The sequence below is a fragment of the Miscanthus floridulus genome, chromosome 14 (assembly GCF_019320115.1).
Source record: "Miscanthus floridulus cultivar M001 chromosome 14, ASM1932011v1, whole genome shotgun sequence".
Classification (NCBI taxonomy): Eukaryota; Viridiplantae; Streptophyta; class Magnoliopsida; order Poales; family Poaceae; genus Miscanthus; species Miscanthus floridulus.
In genome coordinates this window covers 19,142,672-19,167,092 of record NC_089593.1, presented here as the reverse complement: position 1 = coordinate 19,167,092, position 24,421 = coordinate 19,142,672, and the positions used below count along the sequence as shown (strand labels likewise).

The following is a 24,421-nucleotide window of genomic DNA, read 5'->3' as shown; positions in this document are numbered from 1 at the left end:
GGTGTGCACAAGTGTATGAGGTGCCAAGAGAGTGGCCAACGCCAGCCACACCCTCTATTTATAGCCACACAAGCAAATAGAGCCATTATACCCCTTGGAGTTGTTTCTGCGAGGTCACCGGACAGGGTGACCTGCCCAACGATTGAATTTTAACGGTCACAAACTAGCTGTTGGGGCACTAGATAGGGTGGCAGTGGCACCACCCTAGGGGTGGTGGTGGCCACCCAGCCATGCCCCCAAGAGACCAAGTCTCTAGAATAAAATGGCGGTGCATCGCCGTCCTAGTGGCGGTGCCCACAGCAGTGACCGAAGCCAAAACACTTGCTCTCTAGAATAAAATGGCGGTGGCACCAGACAGCCCATGGTGGTGACCAGGTGGTGCACCGCTGCGCCCATGGCGGTGTACACCGGCATGTCCAGTGACCACCCGAAATGAGCCACTCTCGGCCCTTCACTGCCAGATCTAGGTGGGAACCGCCCTAGGGGTGGCAGTGCCACTCAGGCACTAAACCCCTTCCCCAAGTTGCAATTTTTTGCATTTCATTCCATGACAACTTAGAGCAACTTTCCACAAGGGATGCTAACTCTTAAAGTGTTTTCTCAAAACATGTTAGAGCCAAGTTAGCATTTCTCAAATCATTTTTGATAAATATTTTTGCTTGCTCTCCGATGTGCACTAGGCCTAAATGCAATGCATGAAGTCCAACACCTAGTGGCACTAGATGACCGAATTGTCTAGTTAAGAACCCCTCTTAATAGTACGACCATCTATCCTAAATGTCATCACACTCTCTTTAGTGTCTTGACCACTAAAACAAAATTCCTAATTATACCTTTGCCTTGATCTCCATAGGGTTTTGTTTTTCTCTTTCTTCTTTTCCAAGCTGAGCACTTGATCATCATCACTTGTGGCCATCTCATCATTTCATGTGATCAACATCACCATTTGAGTGCCACTATGCTTCACAATTTGGATTGCACCAACCTAGCTCATATCACAACTCATGCCAAAGGTTAGTGCATAGGTTTCATCAATTATCCAAAACCAAACTAGGGCTTTCAATCTTGGTAACATATCAGGTGCAAACCAAGCAACCTATGGAAACTTGGAAACTACTGATCAGGGACATAGGATGTCAATCCAATGGATAGGATGAGAGGTGGCACGATTTTGCGCTTAAGCCCCCCCACCTACTGGTTTTTTTTTCCAAAAACCCCCTGCACCCTCCTATGCAAATTCATCATTAGAGACATGCGCTGCCCTAGGTGATTCGCATCTTGTCGCCCCAGCCCTACGCCGCTAGAGACCTACACTCTGTCATCGCTGGCCCTTGCCCTCCGCCACCCCTTGGTCACATCACGATCGAGGGAGCCAAAACTGCACTGTCGAATCCTCTTGGAGGACATTAAAAAGATCTTGAAGACCACCAGCGGCACACCCTTCATCATCCTAACAACCGGTTCTTCATCTACCTGTGAGCTCGATCATGGGAGCACTGAACTGTATGTGAACAACTCTGATATCATGCCATGCACATAGGCACTGAGACACAACACACCATGCTATGGATCGACCAGCAGCGCCTGGGCTTCAACATGGACATGGTGGAGAGAGACTGATCATGTTTGCATGTGCCTGGCCATCTGTGAGGTCCTGCGCAGCTCTGACGTGTGTGAGTTCTTTTTTGTGACCTTTCTTTTCATTTTTGTTTTCGTGGCCCGGTTTCCTTTTTGTTTGATTGAAAGTTCTATCAATATGATTGCCAGAGGACATACTCGAATGGCGTGATGATGTGGAATGACAGCAACAGCCAACAGCAGCAAGAGCTGCAGCAGCCATGGACAAGGAACAATGCCATCTCTGAAGCCGTCGTCGTTGATCCCGCCATTGTGGGACTTATAGGAAGAAGTTTTGAGGCCACCGCCATGGATCATTTGAAGCCTATGGTTGGAATGATATTTGATACACTTACAGATGTGGAGAAATTTTACAAATCGTATGCACATGAAGCTAGTTTCTCTATTCGTGTTGGTCAGCACAAGAAGCAAAATGATGAAATATTATTCAAGCGGTATTATTGTTCAAGGGAAGGATACAGAAAGGAGAACGTAAAAAATGTTATTGATGAATCCGAAAAAAAGAGAAAGACACATAATGTGATGGAAAGCAAATGTGGTTGTGAGGCACATATTGTTGTGAAGCTTGGCAATGACAAGAAGTATCGGATATCTTCAATGGTTGAGGAGCACAGCCATGGTTTTGTGTCACCAGATAAGAGACATTTGCTAAGATCCAACCGTAATGTTAGTGAGAGGGCAAAGAGTACCTTGTTCAGTTGTCATAAGGCTAGCATTGGCACCTCACATGCATATAGACTTCTCCATGTCAGTGAGGGTGGGTTTTAGAATGTTGGGTGCATGCTGAGGGATTTGCAAAACTATTACCGTGACCTCAGGAGCAATATCAAGGATGCAGATGCACAAATGTTTGTGGCACAACTTGGGCGAAAGAAGGAAGTAAATCCTGCCTTCTTTTATGACATTATGGTGGATGAACAAGGATGACTTGTTCGTGTGTTTTGGGCAGATGCCTTATGCAGGAAAACTATAGTGTTTTTGGTGATGTGGTGTCGGTAGATTCAACATACACCACTAACTAGTATAACATGATTTTTGTGTCATTTACTGGAGTCAATAATCACTTGCAAAGTGTTTTCCTAGGGACAACATTCTTGGCAAATGAAAAGATTGAGACATATGAATGGTTGTTTAACACCTTTCTTAAGGCTATGCATGGAGTAGCACCTCATCTAATCATAACAGATGAAGATGCGAGCATGAAGGCTGCTATTGCTCATATTCTACCGGATACAACTCATAGACTTTGCATGTGGCATATCATGGAAAAGGTTCCTAAGAAGATCGGGCCCTCTATAAGAGAGGATGAACTATTCTAGGATAGACTACACACATGTGTTTGGGGCTCCAAGACTACAGATGATTTTGAGTCACAATGGAATTCTATCATAACATATTTTGCACTCATGGGAAACGATTGGTTTTCCACAAAGTTTGCCATGCATCAATCATGGATTCTGGCATACTTTATGGACATACCTCTAGCAGGAATCCTTAGGACTACATCACGACCAGAGAGTGCAAATTCTTTTTTAACCATTTCATTCATCGAAAATTGACCTTTGTTGAGTTCTGGCTAAGGTTTGACACATCTTTGGAGTGCCAACGCCAAGAGGAGTTGAAAGCCGATAATTTAAGTCTTCACACCACTCCTAAATTGATGACACCATGGGCCATGGAGAAGCAATGTAATGTGATATATACACATGAAGTCTTCAGTAAATTTTAGGAACAAATCGTAGCTACAAGAGACCATTGCATTATTCAAGGCATTACAGAGTGTGAAGATATAAAAATTGTCACCATCAGCAGTATCTCTGGAAAAGAGCGAGTGGTTCAGTTGAATAAGTCAGACATGTTTGGTAGGTGTTCCTATAAATTTTATGAGTCCTATGGCATCCCATGCCATCATATTGTACAAGTGCTTAGAGCTGAGAAGCAAAATGAGATACCATCTATTTATATTATGAAGAGATGGGAGAAAAGATATAAAAGGTTTGTATTGTATGATTTTTTTCTATGGGTGTTTTGTACAATAGTACTAATCAGATATTCAATTTTATAGGGATCTATTGTTTGATGAAGAAGGTAACCTGCTAGATGAAAAGCCTAAAGATCCTATGGTGGTGTCAATGCAGAAAAAGAATTCAGATTCACGCAACTAGTTTGAAGATCTTATCCAAATGGCCATGAACTCTGAACAAGGGATGGACTTTTTATTTTCTAGTTTATCCAACCTAGTGGAACCTCTCCAAATGATCATGCCTACTACTAGAGTTAATAAACAGGATGAGTATGAATCTTTCCTTGGTAGTAAAATTCCAAATCAAGTCGATATACATCCACCAAATGATATCAAGTCCAAAGGGAGATGCAAATGAATTAAGAAGAGCAAGGAGATGAAGGCTGCAAGCAAGGGTAAAAGTAAACAGACGTGTGGAAAATATAAGCAAGTAGGGGATCATGATGCACGCACTTGCCCAAACAATGTTGTTGGCTAATATTTCAAGTTCGTGTAAACACTTTTTTTACTAGTGACATCATTCAGTTGCCAATTTTCAGTGTTACATTTTCCTATCTACAAGCTTGTGATTCTACAATGTACTGATATACTTAGTTCTAGTTTACATTTTCCTATATACAAGCTTGTGATTCAGTTACAAGGTACTGATATTGCACTTTCCTATCTACAAGCTTGTGGTTCTAGAACATCCCTTATGCATTATTATAATATCTAAAAAGTATTATTGATTTGCTTAGATTTGTAGTGGGACTAAAACATTATTGATCTTCTATATTTTTTAGTGCTGATAACTATTGACACTCACCAAACATTATGTTTTCTTCCATTTGGGATCAACATGAACAATCAATCCTACTTTTTGTCTCTTTATTTCGACAACTACAGAATCTGGTTGTGCTCACATGTGCTTTCATGTCTCAATTGATGTTCTATTTTGTCAGCCCAAACTTCTTGTATACATGTGCTACTTTCTACTGATATTAGCTGCAGGGCTTGCTTGATCCAAAGTAGAAATTCCCAATAACCAGTACAACATTTTGAGTTCTGCAAATTTCTGTTCATTCCAATGATAGCACAATTTAGAATACAATTTGCCATCTATACAATTTCTATAGTCTTTGATGTGTCCTATACAATCACAACTTGCCCAACTTTCTACCACCTGGACGGTTTATAGATCACCAGGCAAAGCACGATTTACAGAACACATGCTTCAATGCATCTCAGGATCAACACACAACTTCAGACTGAAGCAATCCTCCCCATTCACCTTCCTCTCACCAATGCACCTCAGGATCAGCACAACTTTAGAATGAAGCAATCCTCCCCATTCACCTTCCTCTCGCCAATGCACCTTGCACCAGCATGGCAGTCAACGGATACAAGCCCTACAGAGACAAGGAAGAACAATTTTCAGTCACAAATGGCCATTCCAGCAGGCGGCGGAGGGCCATGGGTCTGTTCGATCCGATAGGTAGACGACAGACCCTGCTCTACTCCTTTGCTGCCAAAAGTGGAGTGCATGCGTGTGCGTGCTCTGCTCTGCTACAACCAAATGTTGTCGACCCACGGAATGGAGTGAATTCGTGCGCAGTGCACTACGTCGTCGTCCCGACACCTGCTTTGGCATGGCGCCAGAATCAGAACAGAGACAGTACTCCTCCTAGAGGAGATTTAGAGAAAGCGATAGACCATGGCTGCAAAATAGTAGACATGCTTTTAACAGCGATAGCGAGCGCTCGGTGGGGTTAGGGTGGCGGTCGATCGGGGCAGGATGTCGACATCGAACTTAGTCCATGGCTCGCACCCCTGACCAGTCGGCTGGGGCGGCGAGATGCGAATCGCCTGGGGGTGATGCAGGTCTCTGGCGGCATAGGGCTAGGGAGATGAGATGCGAATCGCCTAGGGCGGCGCAGGTCTCTAACGTTGAATTTGCACAGGAGGGGGCAGGGGGTTTTTGGAAAAAAGCCGACAGGTGGGGGGGGGGGGGGGCTTAAGCACAAAACCATGCCGCCTCTCCCCCCATCCATTGGATTGACATCCTATGTCCCTAATTGGTAGTTTCCAAGTTTCCATAGGTTGCTTGGTTTGCACTTGATATGTTGTCTTCAATCTCCCCCTTTTTGGTAATTCATGACAACCTATTTACAAAGATATTCGATAAAATCTATTGGATTCATGTTGCTTGCCCAACCATATTACCATGTGTAAAGGTTATGGACAAGTTTCATAAACTTGAAATTGGTAGTATTAGCTCCCCCTACATATGTGCTAAGAGTTTCTATTTGAAAGCTTGCACATATGCATGGATAGAAAGTTTGGGAGAGTAATAGCTACTAAATGATGCTAAGGTGTAAAGAATGGACCTTTGAAGTGTGATACCAATCGGAGTTGCCAATATACATCATCCTTAGCACCATTAGTAACTAGACATTCACAAAAACTAGAAAACCCTATGAGATCAACATTATATGAAAGGGTCTAGCTTTTACATGATAGGCACAAGTCTAGTTACTCTTCCTATTCTTATGCATGCTAGTTTTCATTTGATCAATCCTTTTCTACAATCTAGCATACACCACACAAGCATGAATAGGAAATTTAGAACTTGTGCCATGCAAGAAATCATATGTAATGCACATACAAATGCAACATACAAGTTTATGAGCTTGCTCCGCCTACTTGTGTGCTTCAAATTTTAATTGATCCCCTTACAATGTCATTTCATTTGTTAGTTTGCTCCCCCTATCTCTTACTATCTTTGTGAATTTCTCTCCCCCTTTGTCAACAATTAGCACAAAAGGTGAGCTCAAATTTTAGATAGGTTGGGGTGAAACCATGTGAAGTGAGGATCATTTTCCTAATTTGGTTCAATCTAGATCATTTGCAAAAGATATTTAACTCGGTTTGATCCAAGGGCAAGCTTCTTCACACCTCCAAATAAGGGTTATCATGCACCATATTGAATTAAACACTTATAGCTCATTTTCTAGATCAAACACTAGGTTCACAAGCTCACAAACATGTCATATGCTACCACTAGATCATTTCAAGCATACAAGCAATAGTGGTACCATACAAGCATCAAATTCATTTGATTTGCATGAATGAGCCTAAGACATGATAGGAATGACTAGATGCACTAAACAAGTCCTTAGTAATGGATGAATCACATGTCAATCAACTTTATCTTGCTTTGCTCGAAGGAGAGGCATGTCATATAATGGGGGTGCATCAACACATATTTGAGAAGTCAAGTATGTTCAATTCATTCCTTAGTTTGCGAAACCTTTTCTCATCTAGTGGCTTGGTGAATATATCGGCTAGTTGATCATCGGTGCCCACACTCTCAATATAAATGTCCCCTTTTTGTTGATGATCTCTTATGAAATGGTGACATACATTTATATGCTTTATTCTTGCATGTTGAACCAGATTGTTGGTGAGTTTGATTGCACTCTCATTGTCACATAGCAACGGTACTTTCTTGAACTTGATTCTAAAGTCATTCAAAGTAGCCTTCATCCAAAGTAATTGAGCACAACAACTACCGACTGAAATGTACTCCGCTTCGATGGTTGAGAGTGCTACACTATTTTGCTTCTTTGATGACCAACACACAAGTGATCTTCCCAATAGTTGACATGTGCCCGATGTGCTCATTCTCTCAACTTTACATCCTGCATAATCAGAGTCCGAATATCCAATAAACTCAAATCTAGCTCCTTTGGGATACCATAATCCAACATTTTGTGTATGCTTCAAGTACCTTAATATTCTCTTGGTGGCCTTCAAGTGACTTTCTCTTGGTGAGGCTTGAAATCTAGCACACATGCATACACTAAACATCACATCCGGCCTTGATATGGTCACATAGAGTAGGCTTCCAATCATAGATCATCACCGATATATCTATTTATCTACCATGTTGCCACTAGCATCACTATCCAAGCTTCCATTTGTCCCCATTGGTGTACTAATAGCTTTAGCATCATCCATTCCAAACTTCTTGAGCATGTCTTTGATGCACTTGCCTTGACTCACAAATGTGCCATTTTTCAATTGCTTGATTTGAAGACCAAGGAAGTAATTAAGCTCTCTAATCATGGACATCTCAAACTCACTTGCCATTATCTTTCCAAACTTCTCACAAAAATCTTGATTGGTTGATCCAAATATGATATCATCAACATAGACTTACAACACAAACAAGCATTGCCTAGCTTCTTGGTGAAGAGAGTGGTGTCAACCTTACCCATCTTGAATCCCTTAGAGAGTAGAAAATCTCAATCTCTCATACCATGCTCTTGGTGTTTGCTTCAAACCATACAAAGCCTTTCTCAACCTGTAGACATGGTTGGATTTCTTCTCATCTTCAAATCTAAAAGGTTGCACAACATACACAAGCTCATTAATGTACTCATGGAGAAATGCACTCTTCACATCCATTTGGTATAGCTTGATGTTATGTGCACAAGCATAGGCTAACAAGATCCTAATTGCTTCCAATCTTGCAACTGGGGCATATGTCTCTCCAAAATCAAGACCTTCAACTTGAGTGTAACCTTGAGCCACTAATCTTACTTTGTTCCTTACAACAATCCCATCTTCATCTTGCTTGTTCTAAATGTCTCACTTTGTTCCAATCATATTATGATCCGTAGGCCTCTCAACTAACTCCCATTGATTTATTTTGAAGTTGTTTAGCTCTTCATGCATGGAGTTGACCCAATCAAGCTTCATCTATCTTCTTAGGTTCAATGGATGACACAAATGAGAAGTGTTCACAAAAATGGTGCCAATTTTGATCTTGGTTGCACACCTCTTGAGATATCACCAATGATAGAATCCAATGGATGATATCTTGCAACATTGGTTAGTTGGAGCACTTGCACTTGATTGCTTACATTTGATTGATCACTTGATTGAGATGATGAACTAGCCACTTGTTGTTGATCTTGCACTTTGTCATCACTAGCACTTGCTTGAACTTGATCATGAGAACCACTAGCTTGCACATTTGAGTTAGAGAGCACTTGATTCTTGTCATCTTCAACATCAATCACCTCTCTAGCCCTTATGTCACCAATGTCTATGCTATTCATTACATTGACCAATTGAGTGCTTCTTGCATCACTAGATTCTCATCTTCCTCTTGGGAGCCATTGGTTTCATTAAATTCCACATCATGAACCTCCTCAAGAGTACCACTAGGCAAATTCCAAACTCTATAAGCCTTGCTAGTAGTTGAGTAACCAAGTAAGAAACTTTCATCACATTTCTTCTCAAACTTGCTCAATCTTGTGCATTTCTTCAATATGTAGCATTTGCAACCAAAAACCCGAAAGTATGCAATATTGGGCTTTCTTCCATTCAAGAGCTTATATGGTGTCTTCTCCATCATGGGATGACAATAGAGTCAGTTGCTATAGTAGCAAGCCATGTTGATTGCTTCAGCCCAAAATGAATGAATCACATTGTACTCACTCAACAATGATCTTGCCATGTTAATCAAGGTTCTATTCTTCCTCTCAACTAGGTCATTTGATTGAGGAGTGTACTTGGTTGAGAATTGATGTCTAATCCCAAACTCATCACACAAATCAACTATTGTATTCTTGAATTCACTTCCATTGTCATTTGTTACTTTCTTGATGGTTGTTTCAAACTCATTTTGAATTTTCTTGATGAATGTCTTGAAGGTTGCAAACACATCACTCTTGTCAACAAGAAAGAACACTCAAGTGTATCTAGTGAAATCATCCATAATCATAAATCCATATTTGTTTCTACCAATGCTAGTGTATATGGTTGGTCCAAACAAATCCATGTACAACAACTCAAATGCCTTAGATGTACTCATCATGCTCTTCTTAGGATGTGTGTTGCCAACTTGCTTTCTTGCTTGACATGCACTACAAAGCTTATACTTCTCAAATGTGACATCTTACAAGCCTCTAACTAGATCATGCTTAATCAACTTGTTCAATTGTTTCATTCCAACATGACCAAGCCTTCTATGCCATAACCAACCCATGCTAGACTTAGTGAGCAAATATGTTGACAATTGAGCTTCTCTAGCATTGAAATCAACCAAGTATAGATTCTCATATCTAAAACCTTTGAATATCAAGTTAGAGCCATCTACACTTATGACCTCTACATCATCAACTCTAAATATGCACTTGAAACTAAGATCACAAAGTTGTGCTACCGACAAAAGGTTGAAATTCAAGCTCTCTACTAGTAGCACATTGGAAATTCTCAAGTCATTGGATATTGCAATCTTACCAAGCCATTTGACTTTGCCTTTGCCATTATCACCAAATGTTATACTATCAATCCCATTGTCATCATTTGAGTTAATTGAATTGAACATTCTTGAATCACCGATCATGTGTTGTGTGCACCCACTATCAAGCACCCAATACCTTCCTCCGACTTTATAATTGACCTACAAAAGAAAATCAATTCTTTTTAGGTACCCAAACTTGCTTGGGTCCTTGAAGGTTAGTCACTAAGGTCTTTGGTGCCCAAATAGCTTTCTTCTTTGAGCCCACAATAGGTGTACCAATGAACTTAGCCTTCACACCATTCACACCCTTGGTAAGCATGTAACAAGAATCAAAACAAATTGAGGATACATTAGCAATTATCTTGTTCTTGTTCTTTATGTAAGATTGCTCTAAGTACCCTACTTGCTTGCATCTATTGCAAAACTGACCATTGCCCTTCACAAAGCTAGCTTTGGGAGTGACAAAGGCCGTCTTGCCTTTCTTGGGGGTATAGCCTAATCCCTCTTTGTTGAGAGAAAACCTTTGGCTATCCAAGCACTTTAGCAAGCGGGCATCTCCACCGTAGGCATTGCCTAAGGCACGAGTGAGCTCATTCACCTCCTTCTTGAGGGTCTCATTTTTCCACCATTAGTGAGGGATCACAAGTAAAACCATCACTTAAAGGTGAAGTTGTAGTGGTGGTGCTACAAGAGGGGTTAGTGGGAGCAACAACAATTGGTTTATAAAAAGATTCATCAAGAATATCACATGTTAGTCCCATATCACATGACACAATCACCTGCTCCTTCTTCGCTTCTTCCTCCTTGACTTGCTTGAGAAGAGAGGAGTGAGCCTTTTCAAATTTAGAGTGAGCTTTGCCAAGCATCTCATGGTCTTCCCTTAGACTCTCATGAGAGGCATTTAGCTCATCAAAGGATTGCTCAAGAGATTTGATCTTCTTGCACAATTCTTTGCACTCCTTTCTCTTCATCTCAAAGCAAGTGTGCACTTGCTCACACATGTCCATAAGATCCTCCTTGGTGTACTCCTCATCATCATTACTCCTACAATCATCACTTTCACAATCATCATCACTCACATCATATTTTACCTTGGTAGGCTTTACCATGAGGCATGTCGATGGAGTATCGAAGATGGAAGGCTTCTTGTTGACGGCGATGCTTACTAGTGCTTTCTTGATAGATTTTTTGCCATCATCACTAGAGTCATCACTATCCAAAGAGCCATCACTATCCCATCCACCACATAGCCTCCACCCTTCTTCTTCTTTTGGAAGGTCATCTTCTTCTCCTTCTTTTCCTTCTTGTCCTTCTTGTGCTTCATCTTCTCATCCTCATCATTATCACTATTGTAGGGACAATCCACTACAACATGATTCGAGCTCTTGCACTTGTAGCATCTCCTCACATACTCTTTGCTCTTGTTGTTGTCTCTTCTCTTACTTGCACCATAGCCCTTCTTCTTCATGAATCTTTCAAACTTGCGCACAAAGAGAGCCATGGCTTCATCATCAATGTCACTAGCATCTTTATCATCACTTGATTCTTCTTTCTTGGACTTGCCCTTCTTCTTGGGTGGTGAGCTAGCCTTTAATGCTACACTTTTCTTCTTCTTGTCTTCATCTTCCTTCTTGTCATCCTTGTCAACCTCCTCCCTTTCCATATGGTATGTCTTTTGTGTTATGTCATCACCTAGTACTTGGTTAGGGGTGAGTTGCTTCCATCCTCCTCTAATGATGATCAATCTCAATGTCTCAAATCTAGAAGGTAAGCACATCAAGAACCAATGAGAGACATCATCATCATTGATCTTTTCTCCCAAAGCCTTCAAATCATTGATTATCACTTGCAATCTATGGAACATCTCCGGAATGCTCTCATCATCCTTTATCTTGAAGCTTGTCAACTTGTCCTTGAGGATATATAGTCTGGCACTCTTCACTGCCGTTGTTGATGGTCGTTAACACCAATTATAAACCATCAACATAACCTGCATATATACTTAATTCCATCACCAAACATAGTTATAGGGTCTGATTCTAATAAGTTCTATGACTTTTTGTGCTCTCACTTGTCTCACAGCATATTTAATTTTTCATAGAACAAAATTATCTCAAATGGTGAATTGGAGTGCACCATTGCGAAGAGCTCATCGAGCTGATCAAAACAGATATATTATTTGCTATATTTGGAGCTCGAAATAAAAATATATAAATTTCGCAAATAAAATAAAAACTCCACATCATGAGCTGCAGGATTAATTGGGCTCAATTCAAAATTTGTCCCATAAAAGCCATGTGTATTTTAATGAGATATGGTGGAAAGTTTAGTACCAATGAGGCTAACTAAGAGGAGGAGGGTGCTAGGAGCCCTCATATATAGCAGCCCTTACCCCCTCCCTAGAGCCATCTTGGAAAACCCTAATTCATATCTCTCATTCAGATCAACGCACACTAGAAGGATTATGTCTAGAACTCTCCAATGTAGTAGATTAGTAACTCGGGAGTGAGGGTTGAGTTGGGCTCATGCTCAAGTTCCGGATCTAGTCTTGGAGGCTCAGCAAAGCCTTGTATCTTTACTTCTACAACTTGTAAGACTTACTATCAATTTATTATATTCTTATCTACATGGCTATACTTACTTTGAATATATATCTTGCTTAGTTGAGGTTATCATTACTTTTGTGTGCGGGTTCATAGAGCGCTTAGACTGCTATAGTTTATCGATTGGGTTAAGTAGCCGAGCCTCGTGTAAGCATGGTGCTTATATGATTCTCTGCCTATGAGTACACCCTATTCTCTGGTTGTGTGGTAGTAGCAGGTGGTGACAGTCCCATCTATCCTTTGTAGTACATGCTGAATTGATTAAATTGTAGGACCGTAGTTGCGTTAGTAGAGTTATCCATTGTGGATGCTCTACTATCTAAGCGGCGCCCCGAAGTGCACAAGAGTAGAGTTAGTCTTAGCTATAGTTGGGTGTATATATACTTTGACCATGTAATACGAATATCATAGGAATCGACCTCACTCGTTGTTCTCCCGAGTTGACTAGTTTACATTATCTTAGTGATCTATCCCCTGAGTGTCATTATACTTAATTCCTATCATTACCTTTACCTCTTGCTTTAGCTATACTGGTATGTTGATTAGTATACATTTGTTTGTTATCCAATAAATTTTTACTCCATTGTTTCCCTGTGGTAAAATATAAATAACAATACCAGAAATACTCCTGATAAAATGCTATAATGGTATTCTGTGTGCTTGCGGAATCCTGCATATTCTATTTGCACTTATAAATACCAACAGCCGATGTGCCCTCATATATTTCTTTCAATCTCTTCCATCTCACTAGCTCTCTCACTATCCTTGATTTGCTCAAACACCTTGGAATCAATGGCATCGTAAATGGTGTTTAGAGCGATTGTATTGCATTGCTTGTTGGCCTTGTCATTGTTGGTGAGATTGTCTGGATCAAGAATCACAAAGTCACTCACAGTCACATCCCACACTTGGTCATTGATTGAACCAAGGTACATCTTCATCTTTCTCTTTCAATTGTCATAGCATGTACCATCAAAGAACGGTGGTTTGTCTCCCACATGGTTGAACACAATTTGAGCCATCTTTTGACACCGAGGTTGTTAAGCCTTCAATCAAACGGTGGCCATGGCTCTGATACCACTCGAAAGGTCCTAAATGGCTAGAGGGGGGTGAATAGCCTATAAAAATTTTCTACAAACACACTAGAGCAAGTTGTTAGTAACCTAAATAGCAAAATGCAACTTTGTTCTAGCTCTACAAGGGTTGCAAGCCACCTATCCAACAATTCTAGTTGCTATAATCACTAGGCACAAACAACATCTATGTCACTACTCACTAAGATCTCTCAACAAGTCTACACTAAAGAGCTCCACTAGGTGATACTAAACTAGTAAGCAAGACAAGCTCTCAAAACTAATTACACTAAAGAGCTTGACAACTAGTTTGCAAGGAATGTAAAAGAGTGAGTATGGTGATTATACCACCGTATTGAGAAATGAACCAATCACAAGATGAAGACAATCCAATCACTGGGAGAAATCCAATCACACAAGAGATAAGATTTTTCTCTCGAGGTTCACATGCTTGCTGACACGCTAGTCCCCGTTGTGTCGACCAACACTTGGTGGTTTGGTGGCTAATAGGTATCACACATCTAGCCCACCACAAGTGGCACCATAAGAACCTACCCATAAGTAAGGTAGCTCAATAACATGAGCAATTTACTAGAGTTGCCTTTAGCGCTCCACCGGTGAAGGCACAAGACCCCTCACAAGCAACCGATCGAGGCTGAAGATAATCACCAACTCCGCTCAACGATCCTTCAATCACTAGGCTGTCTAGGTGTCGGCAAACACCAAGAGTAACAAGCTCACAACCAGCCCAAATCACCCAACTAGTGCCACAAGATGATGCAACTCAATGCAATGCACTAGAGGCTCTCCAATCTCACTCAAGATGATGAAATTTAGTGAACAAGTGAGTGGAGTGTGTTGCTTAGCTTCCAAAGGGTGTGCACAAGTGTATGAGGTGAAGAGAGTGGCCAAGGCCGGCCACACCCTCTATTTATATTTACACAAGCAAATAGAGCTGTTATACCCCTTGGAGCTATTTCTGTGAGGTCACCGGACAGGGCGGTGCATGGCACCGGACATAGTGGTGACCTGCCCAATGGTCAAATTTTAACAGTCACAAACTAGACGTTGGGGCACCGGACAGGGTGGCAGTGACCACCCAGCCATGCCGCCGAGAGACCAAGTCTCTAGAATAAAATGGCAGTGCACCACCGTCCTAGTGGGGTGCCTAGGGCAGTGATCGAAGCCAGAACCCCTGCTCTCTAGAATAAAACGGCGGTGGCACCGGACAGCCCATGGTGGTGCACCACCATGCCCATGGCAGTGTACACCAGCGTATCCGATGACCACCCCAAACCAGCCACTCTCGGCCCTTCACTGCCAGATCTAGGTGGGCACCGCCCTAGGGGTGGCGGTGCCACTCAGGCACCAAACCCCTTTCCCAAATTGCAAATTCTTTCGCATTTTGTTCCACGGCAACTTAGAGCAACTTTCTGCAAGCGATGCTAACTCTCATAGTGTTTTCTCAAAATATGTTAGAGCCAAGTTAGCATTTCTTAAATCATTTTTGATAAATATTTTCACTTTCTCTCCGATGTGCACTAGGCCTAAATGCAATGCATGAAGTCCAACACTAAGTGGCACTAGATGACCAAATTGTCTAGTTAACAACCCCTCTTAATAGTATGACCATCTATCCTAAATGTGATCACACTCTCTATAGTGTCTTGATCACTAAAACAAAATCCCTAATTATACCTTTGCCTTGATCTCCATAGGGTTTTGTTTTTCTCTTTCTTCTTTTCCAAGTTGAGCACTTGATCATCATCACATGTGGCCATCTCATCATTTCATGTGCTCAACATCACCATTTGAGTGCCACCATGCTTCACAACTTGGATTGCACCAACCTAGATCATATCACAACTCATGCCAAAGGTTAGTGCATAGGTTTCATCAATTATCCAAAACCAAACTAGGGCTTTTTAACGCTTAAGGCACACCCGGACATCTTGAGTGCCATGGTGAATATGCCAAGCCACGCAAAAACATTAGGAGTTAGCTCATGGATCTGTAGATTGAAATGTTGTAGAACTTCACCCACGAGATCTTCATAGGGGAACCATCATAGCCTAGCTACGAAGAAATCATGAAAAACAACTGCCTTGTAGGGCTCTAGGTGTAGAACCTCTTCTTGGCCTAGGGCATGGCATAAGCCACGAAGCGAAGACTTCATAATACCTTGCTCAACATACTTATCAAGTTTGGCTTCTATAATGCGAGAATGACCCAAGCGGTAGGTAACTAGAGTCAGTTCTGGTTGGCCCCGGACAGCGGCGGGCATAGGCCCCACAGTTTCACCCTCTTCACCCTCCTCCATGATATCCACATCGGTATCGGTTCCCTCGCTAGCATCAACACGTGAAGGGCCTGGCCCGCCCGTAGTAAGTCGCTTCGACGCCAGGTGTCGGTGTTTTGGATCATTGGCTAGTAAATTTTGTGATTTGCGTGTCTAGCCTAGATGGTTGTGCTCGGAGGACACAAGGATTTATATTGGTTTGGGCTAAAGGTCCCTATGTTTAGTTTGCTACTGCTCATGTTACCGACACTATTTTGCTGTAGGGGTTACAAACAGGCGAGAGAGGGAGCGGATCCCAAGTCCCTGGTGGAAAAATGGAATGGGGTTGATGCTAAGATGTTTAGGTGTTATCTCCTATCATTTCTTGGAAGCCCCTCCTTCTGGGGGCGTCCTGCTTCCCCTTTCATAGATGAAGGGGAAGATACAGGTTACACGAGAGAGAGAGAGAGATCAGCAAGGGGAGAAGAAGGCTTCTGACATCATGGCGCCCTTCATTTCCTTCATGCGGGTCCCACTGACCCTATAGATGATGACAGGGATGGCTCCATGTCGTTACTCTATTCATCACTGGTGCTGTACGCTAATGTCATTAGCTGGTCGTGGTGCTCCATACCGTGCGGCGGGCGAAATGGTTAACGAACACCACTGTCAGAGGCCGTACGGGGATTAGGTATCACAGCATCGACACGCCCAATGTTGTTGGTGATGTGTGTCCTTAGGTATGGCCCATCATGGCTGTGGGTCATGTCACGATGCACATACTCCCTTTCTAGTGTCAAGAGTTTGACCCAGGGTCCATACCCTAAGACCCGTAGTGGTTGGGGCGGTACAGACCCCATCGGGCGAGGCAGAGTCCCCCTTCAAGGGGTCTGGCAAAGCAAAGTCTCTGCCTAAGGAACCTATCGGAATGGAGCCCGTGTACTCTGGGTCAGGGCATGTCATAGCCCACACCCTCAAGGTCAGGCAAGATGGATGTAACACCCTAAATTTGCATTTTCTAAAAATAGCCAAATTGATTTATTTAAGCAATTTTGGTGAGCATTGAAATATAGGAAATAAATAATTTTTGTGAAAACTAAAATCAAATATAAGGTTAGCTGCAAGTGATGCATACATGCTGTTGCATATTTATTTTGAGATGAATGGTTTTGATTCGAATTCCAAATGAGTTCAAAATCTAATTGAAATTTGTATTTAAAATGCTTTTGGAAAATTTGTTTGGAAAAAGAAAAGGAAAAATTCCTCTTTCCCTCTCTTCCTGGACTTTCGGCCCCATGGCCATTTCTTTCCCCGTGGCCCAGCACCGTAGCCCAGCCCCGCAGCCGCGCCAGCCCGGTCGCGCGCCTCGGCCGTTCGGCCCAGCAAGCCCCGCCGGCCCGCTTGGCCGCCAACCGCCCACACCCCCCCCCGCGCCCAGTCGCTGCCAGCCCAGGCCCCACCTGTCGGCGCCGTCTCCTTCCCCGCGCGGCTCGGCAACCGCCCGCGCCCGGCGCTGCAGCAACCGCCGCCCACGACTGGCGTCGTGGGAGCGTCCCCCTCCGCTCCTAGGCCTCGATAAATAGGAGCCGAGCCCCCTCTCGCGCGCCCCTGCTGCCCCGCTCCAGTTTCGCCCTCGCTCTCGGCCGCAACCGACGCACGGAGAAGCTCCGTCGGCCGCCGTCCTCACCTCCGCGCGGCCAGCCGTCACCGAGCCGTCTCCGTCTCCATCCTTCCCCGCTGTGAGACTCCCCATGATCCCCTTTACCTCCCCAAGCCGTTTAATTTGAGTTTCATGGTGTCTAGTGCCCGTTTCGCGTGCGCCCGAATGCTCTCGGCCGCCGGCCATGGTGTCCGCCGCCCCGGCTTTCCCCTCTGGCCGATTTCTTGGCATGGACGTGTTCGCTCGCTCCCTCTCGTTCTCCCGGTGCTCTCGGATTCGAAAACCGAGGCCCGTAGGCCAAGTTACCCGCGCGCCGGTGATCTCCACGCCGCCGGCCATGGAGTTGCCGCCGGCGTCACTGTTCCGGCCGGCCACTCCTTTCTTCTATCTTCCCCAATTCGTTTCCAGCCATCCGTTCTCTGATCAACGATCGAGATTAGAAGATACCTCTTCGGGGGTCATTTTGCTTAAGAGACCCTGTAGTTTTCTAAGTCTTAACCCGCGGTCTAAAGCATAGTTCACCGAATGCGCATTCTTGTTTGGAAAACGTAAACTTCGCTGTTTAAGTCAAAAGTACGCTTTCAGTATTTACAGAAATGCCATTCGAACTGTTTCGCTTATAGAATTGTCGTTTTAACTCCGAATTGATCCATTCAAATCGCGTTAGCTTCGTAATTTCATAAGCTACAAGTTGGAGCTACTGTTAGTCAAGTTTGGAACTTTTTAATTTCATGATTAGAATTAATTAAATATAGGGCTTTTGGAAAACCCGTTTTAATCATAACTTTCACATTTTAGCTCCGTTTTTCGTGAACTTCGCATTGACGTGACCGTAGCGAAACATAGATTAGTTTTACAAACATTTTATTTTGATTTCAATACTGTTGGTGTACTGTTCTAATGATAGGAGTGTTTGCTTTGCATGAATGCTTTTGGAATGTTGTATGTTGCCGTGTTGGTCGCGTTCAGACGGTGAGGAAAACGTTGGAGACCAAGAACTCTTCGACGACCAGCAGGACCAGCACGAGTTTGTGAACCAAGGCAAGTATAACATGGGCCTTCCTTGATGTCCTATTTCACTTTAAGCAATTACTCATTTGCATGTGTCTAAATTTGATACCCGTAAGGACATCCTAGTGATTGTTATCCTGTTCCTTGTCTCCTATGGGTTAAATGCATATGGGTAGATTGCTAGTGCTCTAACTGAACATTGATATACTTATAGATGAATGATACTATGGAACAAAGTGAGTAACATGAATTATAACAACTGTTCCATAGGGCGAAAGTGCAAATGACCTTTGTTCATGTTGCTCCCGGCCCTCCATAAGGACTTATCTGTCGGCAAAAGCTGGGACTGACAGTGCAACCGGGAGAGTCATATGGCTCTGACTTTAGCTCAGTAATAGGACCTTTCCTAGCTGGTTAGAGGTTACCTTTTTGGCGCAAATGGGGCTTGCCACTTTGGGTATAGGGCTGCCTCTGTTCCTATGAGTATAGCCGCGATGGACTTGTGCCATAGGAAAGGGGGGTCCCTACATCTGCCTGCTAAGGAAACCTAGCGGCCCTAACTTGTTAGGGAAACCTATGAAATGGCTTCATAGTGTACCCTGCCCGCTCACCTTGGTAGTGACATGGGAGTAATTAACCCGGGCATATGGGGATCACGACTCGCGGTGAATGTGCACCACCTCTGCAGAGGGTAACAAACTGTTATAACAGCCGTGCTCACGGTTACGAGCAGCCCGGAAAACTCACAGAATAACTAGTTAATTGTTGATGATCATTTAAAGTTGTTCAATGATGATATATGGTACACCTGATCCCGATATTTTGTTCTTATGGGTTTAAATGGGAGCTTAAGCATAACTTGATAATACTTGAGAATAAAAGTTTGACCTATTAAAAATGCTAACTGCAGTAAACCAGAGTCTATCCTTTTGAGCTTCATAACCCCATGTTAGCTTGCTAAGTACGGAATGTACTTACACTTGTTTATTTTCTTTACTTGGATAAAAATCCCGGATGGGTAACAGATGACAACGGGTATGAGGATTTCCCGGAGGATTATTAGGCTTGTGGTCAACCAGTTGACCTTCCCTGTGATGACGGCCATGAGAGTTTATTCTATTTTTATTATTCCGCTGTGATGTATGATACTAAGTTCTATTATAACTCTGATGTATGAGACACTGTGATGATACTATTGTAATTTGTCAGCTTGTGTGTGTGAATGATTCCTGGGCACACACGAGTTTTGTGCATTCAATTTTATCCTTAAAATTGGGTGTGACAAATTGGTATCAAAGCCGTGTTGACTGTAGGACGCAAGCCTAGTTAGAAAATGGTCATTTTAGCTGCTTTGCTCCTCTGGTTTCTTGCTTACTGACTTATTCTTGTTATTTTATTAAAACATTTATGCTTTTCATACCTTAATCTATTATTTAAAATTGTTGATTCTAATTTCTATCTCACTTTAAATCTATAGATGTTTCATAATCCGAAGACTGCTCGACTCAGCACCGCCGGTTATCGCGCCATGTTCACCCCACGTGCCCCACCGGCGGAGAGGGAGATTGTGATCATCTCCGACGACGAGGAGGTGGCTACACCGACGCCTACTCCTACACCAGTCGCCGTGCCCGTCTACCCTGTGGTGGCTACACCTAAGGAGTCGACGGCTACTTCCCCTACCCCTGTACCCTCCCCAGCTGCCCCCGTGGAGGACGATGAGATTGGCTGGAAGTGCAAGTACTACTTCAAGCCAGCTCCAGAGACAGCCTACTACCACACTCTCCTCACCCACGTGCTGGACGACTACTTCCCCGACTTGCACGCCTCCATCAGCTACCACTGCGCCGAGTACAAGCACCCACTGGAGGCTACCTTCTGGAAGGTAGAGCTGGTGGTCACCGCATGGAATGATATCATCAAAGGACATGAGGTGGAGACTGTCCACAGTGCCCCTGCCAGGAGAGCCCATGCTTTGGATGGCATGGAGGATGCAGCACAGAATGCCTACATCCACTACCATGGCCGTCGCTTCGAGGCCATGAGGGAGGATCGTTTCAGGTTCCTTCCTCGAAATGATCATGAGGGTGTTTGGCAGGTTTTGGCTCCACCGGAGAATGACCCAACTCTGGAGGCAACGGTGCAGCATGTCCACGCTATGCAGGGAGTGGATGATGAGGTCAAAGGAGAACTGCGTGCATCTCAGAGAGCGCAGAGACGTCTTCAGAAACAAGTGGATGAACTTCGTGCACAGCTGGGACAGCCTTCCATCTACAAGAAGAAGCGCCGTTCCTTCACCATGATTGACACCGCTCCATAGGTGTTAGGTGCCTTGATCTAGATTATCACGTCGTTAGTTGTGTCCTTATTTAGTCTTGTTGGTCTTGTGAACTTGGTTGATTAGATGTTTGATTTGTGAACTTGGTTGAGTTGGTATTTTGCTTGATTGCTGGAAGTTTGTGGGTATGTCCACAACTTCCTTAGATTGGAACTTTAAATTTAGAATGAAATCTTAATGCAGAAGTATCATTTTATCTTATCTCTGCTGTGCTGATTTCTGGAGCAGCCTGTGTTCTTTATCTGGTAACTCGAAATCTGGGATGATAAAAATTCTGAAATTTTTGTGGAGATAACTAGACCTCTGTATCTTTCAAGTGTCTTTGGAATCACGTCAATAGCTGTTCATATTTGGGAGATCTAGCTGTCACAAGTTGATGTTCCTGCGCTGTCTGGAACTCAGAACAGTTTCGGTTTAGCTCTATTTTTGACTATGTGCGATTTCGAATCTGTAAAAGTGGTCTAAATGAAAGTTGTAGCTGATGTCCTAAGCTTTCTAACGAATCTTGGTGCACCTCTGTTGGATCTCTGGAACTCGAGTTATAACAGTTTTACTGAACTGCTGAATTTGAATCTTGCCCAGAAAATTTTCAGCATTGTTTCTTATCTTTTGTAAGCTCTCTAAAATTGGAAAAATATCTAAATTTTGCACATTTGTTGGACAACAGATGGCCGCAAGAGGAGGAAGAGGCAGAGGCCGTGGTCGTGGGCGTGATGCTCTTATGAATCCACCACCGCCACCTGTGACCATGGAGCAGATTTTGGGAATGCAAGCGCAGCTGATACAAGCTATGATGCAGCGCTTGGACAATGAACCTGCAAGAGGTCCACCGCCTGTCCAGGTTAGAGATAAGCGTGGAGAGTTTATGAAAGGTCGTCCACCGGTGTTCACACATGCCACAGACCCTATGGAGGCCGATGACTGGTTGCGTGCTGTGGAGAAACAACTGAACATAGCACAATGCAACGACCTGGAGAAAGTGTTGTATGCTTCCGGGCAACTCCAAGGAGCTGCTCAGGATTGGTGGGAATCATTCCAGTTTGGATGTCCCAACAATGCTCCTGATATCACTTGGCAGGAATTTAAGGACAGTTTCCGATCATACCATATTCCTGATGGACTAGTGGAACTGAAGCAGGAAGAATTCAGATCTCTCAAGCAAGGATCAATGACTGTGGCGGAATATCGGGACAAGTTTGCACAACTATCTCGCTACGCTCCTAATGATGTGGCAGATGACAAGGATAAGCAACGCCGTTTCCTCAAGGGACTCTATGATGGACTGCAGCTCCAGCTGATGTCTAATACTTATCCTAACTTCCAGTCTTTGGTGAATCGCGCAATCGTGATTGATGATAAGCGCAAGGAGATGGAAGCTAAGAAGAGAAGGCTCCAAGGGCAAGCTTCTGGAAGCAACACTCGCCCACGTGTTTTTCCCCAGCAAGGTTTCCAGCAGAGGAATCAAGGACCAACTCATCAGGGAAACCGTGGTCAGTATCCTCAGCGGAACCAGTTCCAGCAACGCCCTCAGTATCAGCAACAGTTTGGAAATCAGCGTCCCCCGCAACAGACTGGCAATCCTGCAACACGCCAGGGAGTGCCTAACAATGCTCCTGTGAAGAGTGGCGCACCCAACAATTCCAATGCCTGTTACCGATGTGGAGAAGTAGGTCACTATGCTCATCAGTGTCCTAAGAAGCAGAACCAACAAGCACCTCAGAACCAGGCCAACAATCAGAAGTTCAATGCCCGACCACCCCTCACAGTGAAGGTGAACTATGTGTCATCTGATGTAGCTCAGGAGACGCCTGAGGTCATGTTGGGTACGTTCAGCGTCAACTCTATTTCTGCTATCGTACTTTTTGATTCTGGTGCTTCGCATTCTTTTATCTCTCAAGCTTTTGTTAGAATGCATAGCATACCTTTGTGTGCCATGAAAAACCCAATACTAGTGAATTCCCCGGGAGGTAGTATGCCCGCTTCTTATTGGAGCCCCTCAACTAGCATTTCCTTAAGGGGGGTAGACTTCAAGGTGAAGCCTATTGTGTTGAGAACAGCGGGAATTGACCTTATCCTGGGAATGGATTGGATGAAACAACACCAGGCAGTGATACAGTGTCAGGAGAAATCTGTGGTTGTGACATCACTCAATGGGGATAGAATCTGTGTAGAACTAGTAGTGCAAGCTCAGCCTACAGCCACAGTGAATCAGCTAGATGGTGAAATCAATGAACAAGATCGTGTCGTGGAGGAATTTCCGGATGTCTTCCCCGATGACTTGCCAGGTATGCCACCTGACTGAGACATTGAATTCATTATTGAATTATTACCTGGAACTGCACCAATAGCTAAACGTCCATATAGAATGGGAGTTAATGAATTAGAAGAGCTTAAGAAACAACTAAAAGAGTTGCAAGAAAAAGGTTTCATACGCCCCAGTTCTTCCCCGTGGGGGGCACCTGTGATCTTTGTGGATAAGAAGGATGGTAGTCAACGGATGTGTGTGGATTACCGCTCACTTAATGAGGTTACCATCAAGAATAAATACCCTTTGCCTAGGATAGATGATTTGTTTGATCAGTTGAGAGGAGCTCATGTGTTCTCCAAGATTGATCTCCGATCTGGTTATCATCAGCTTAAGATTCGGAACTCGGATATACCCAAGACAGCATTCACTACACGGTATGGATTATATGAGTACACCGTTATGTCTTTTGGATTGACCAATGCACCTGCATACTTCATGTATTTGATGAATAAGGTGTTCATGGAGTTTCTGGATAAATTTGTGGTAGTATTCATAGATGACATACTAATATTCTCCAAGACTGAAGAAGAACATGCGGAACACATAAGGATGGTCTTGCAAAAGCTTAGAGAACATAAGTTGTACGCTAAGCGGAGCAAGTGTGAGTTTTGGTTAAAGGAAGTCTCTTTTCTGGGTCATGTTGTCTCCAATGGTGGAATAGCAGTGGATCCAGGCAAAGTGCAAGATGTACTGAATTGGAAACCACCAACCACTGTAAGTGAGATTTGAAGCTTTTTGGGATTGGCTGGTTATTACCGAAGGTTCATTGAAGGCTTTTCCAAGCTAGCCAAGCCTATGACAGCTTTGTTGGAAAAGAATGCTAAGTATGTATGGTCAGATAAATGCCAGGCAAACTTTGAAGAGCTAAAGAAGAGATTGACTACAGCTCCAGTATTAATTTTGCCCGATTTAAACAAGAACTTCTCTATATATTGTGATGCATCCCGTTTGGGTCTGGGATGTGTGCTTATGCAAGAAGGAAGAGTGGTTGCATATGCATCCAGACAACTAAGGAAGCATGAGTTGAATTATCCTACTCATGACTTGGAATTGGCAGCTGTGGTTCATGCCTTAAAGATCTGGAGACATTATCTGATTGGACATAAGAGTGATATCTATACTAATCATAAGAGTTTGAAGTATATCTTCACCCAATCAGATCTGAATCTAAGACAACGTCGTTGGTTGGAATTG

General features: G+C 43.3%; 1 protein-coding gene across 1 annotated transcript in view; it reads left to right on the top strand.

Moving 5' to 3' along the window:
• Window positions 1–1,788: 1,788 nt before the first annotated feature.
• LOC136503135 (protein FAR1-RELATED SEQUENCE 5-like) overlaps window positions 1,789–24,421 on the top strand; it is a 77,339-nt gene continuing 54,706 nt past the window's right edge. Inside the window, exon 1 of the mRNA XM_066498310.1 lies at window positions 1,789–2,304. Coding sequence (XP_066354407.1) covers window positions 1,789–2,304 — 516 coding nt within the window. The remainder of the gene's footprint in view (window positions 2,305–24,421) is intronic.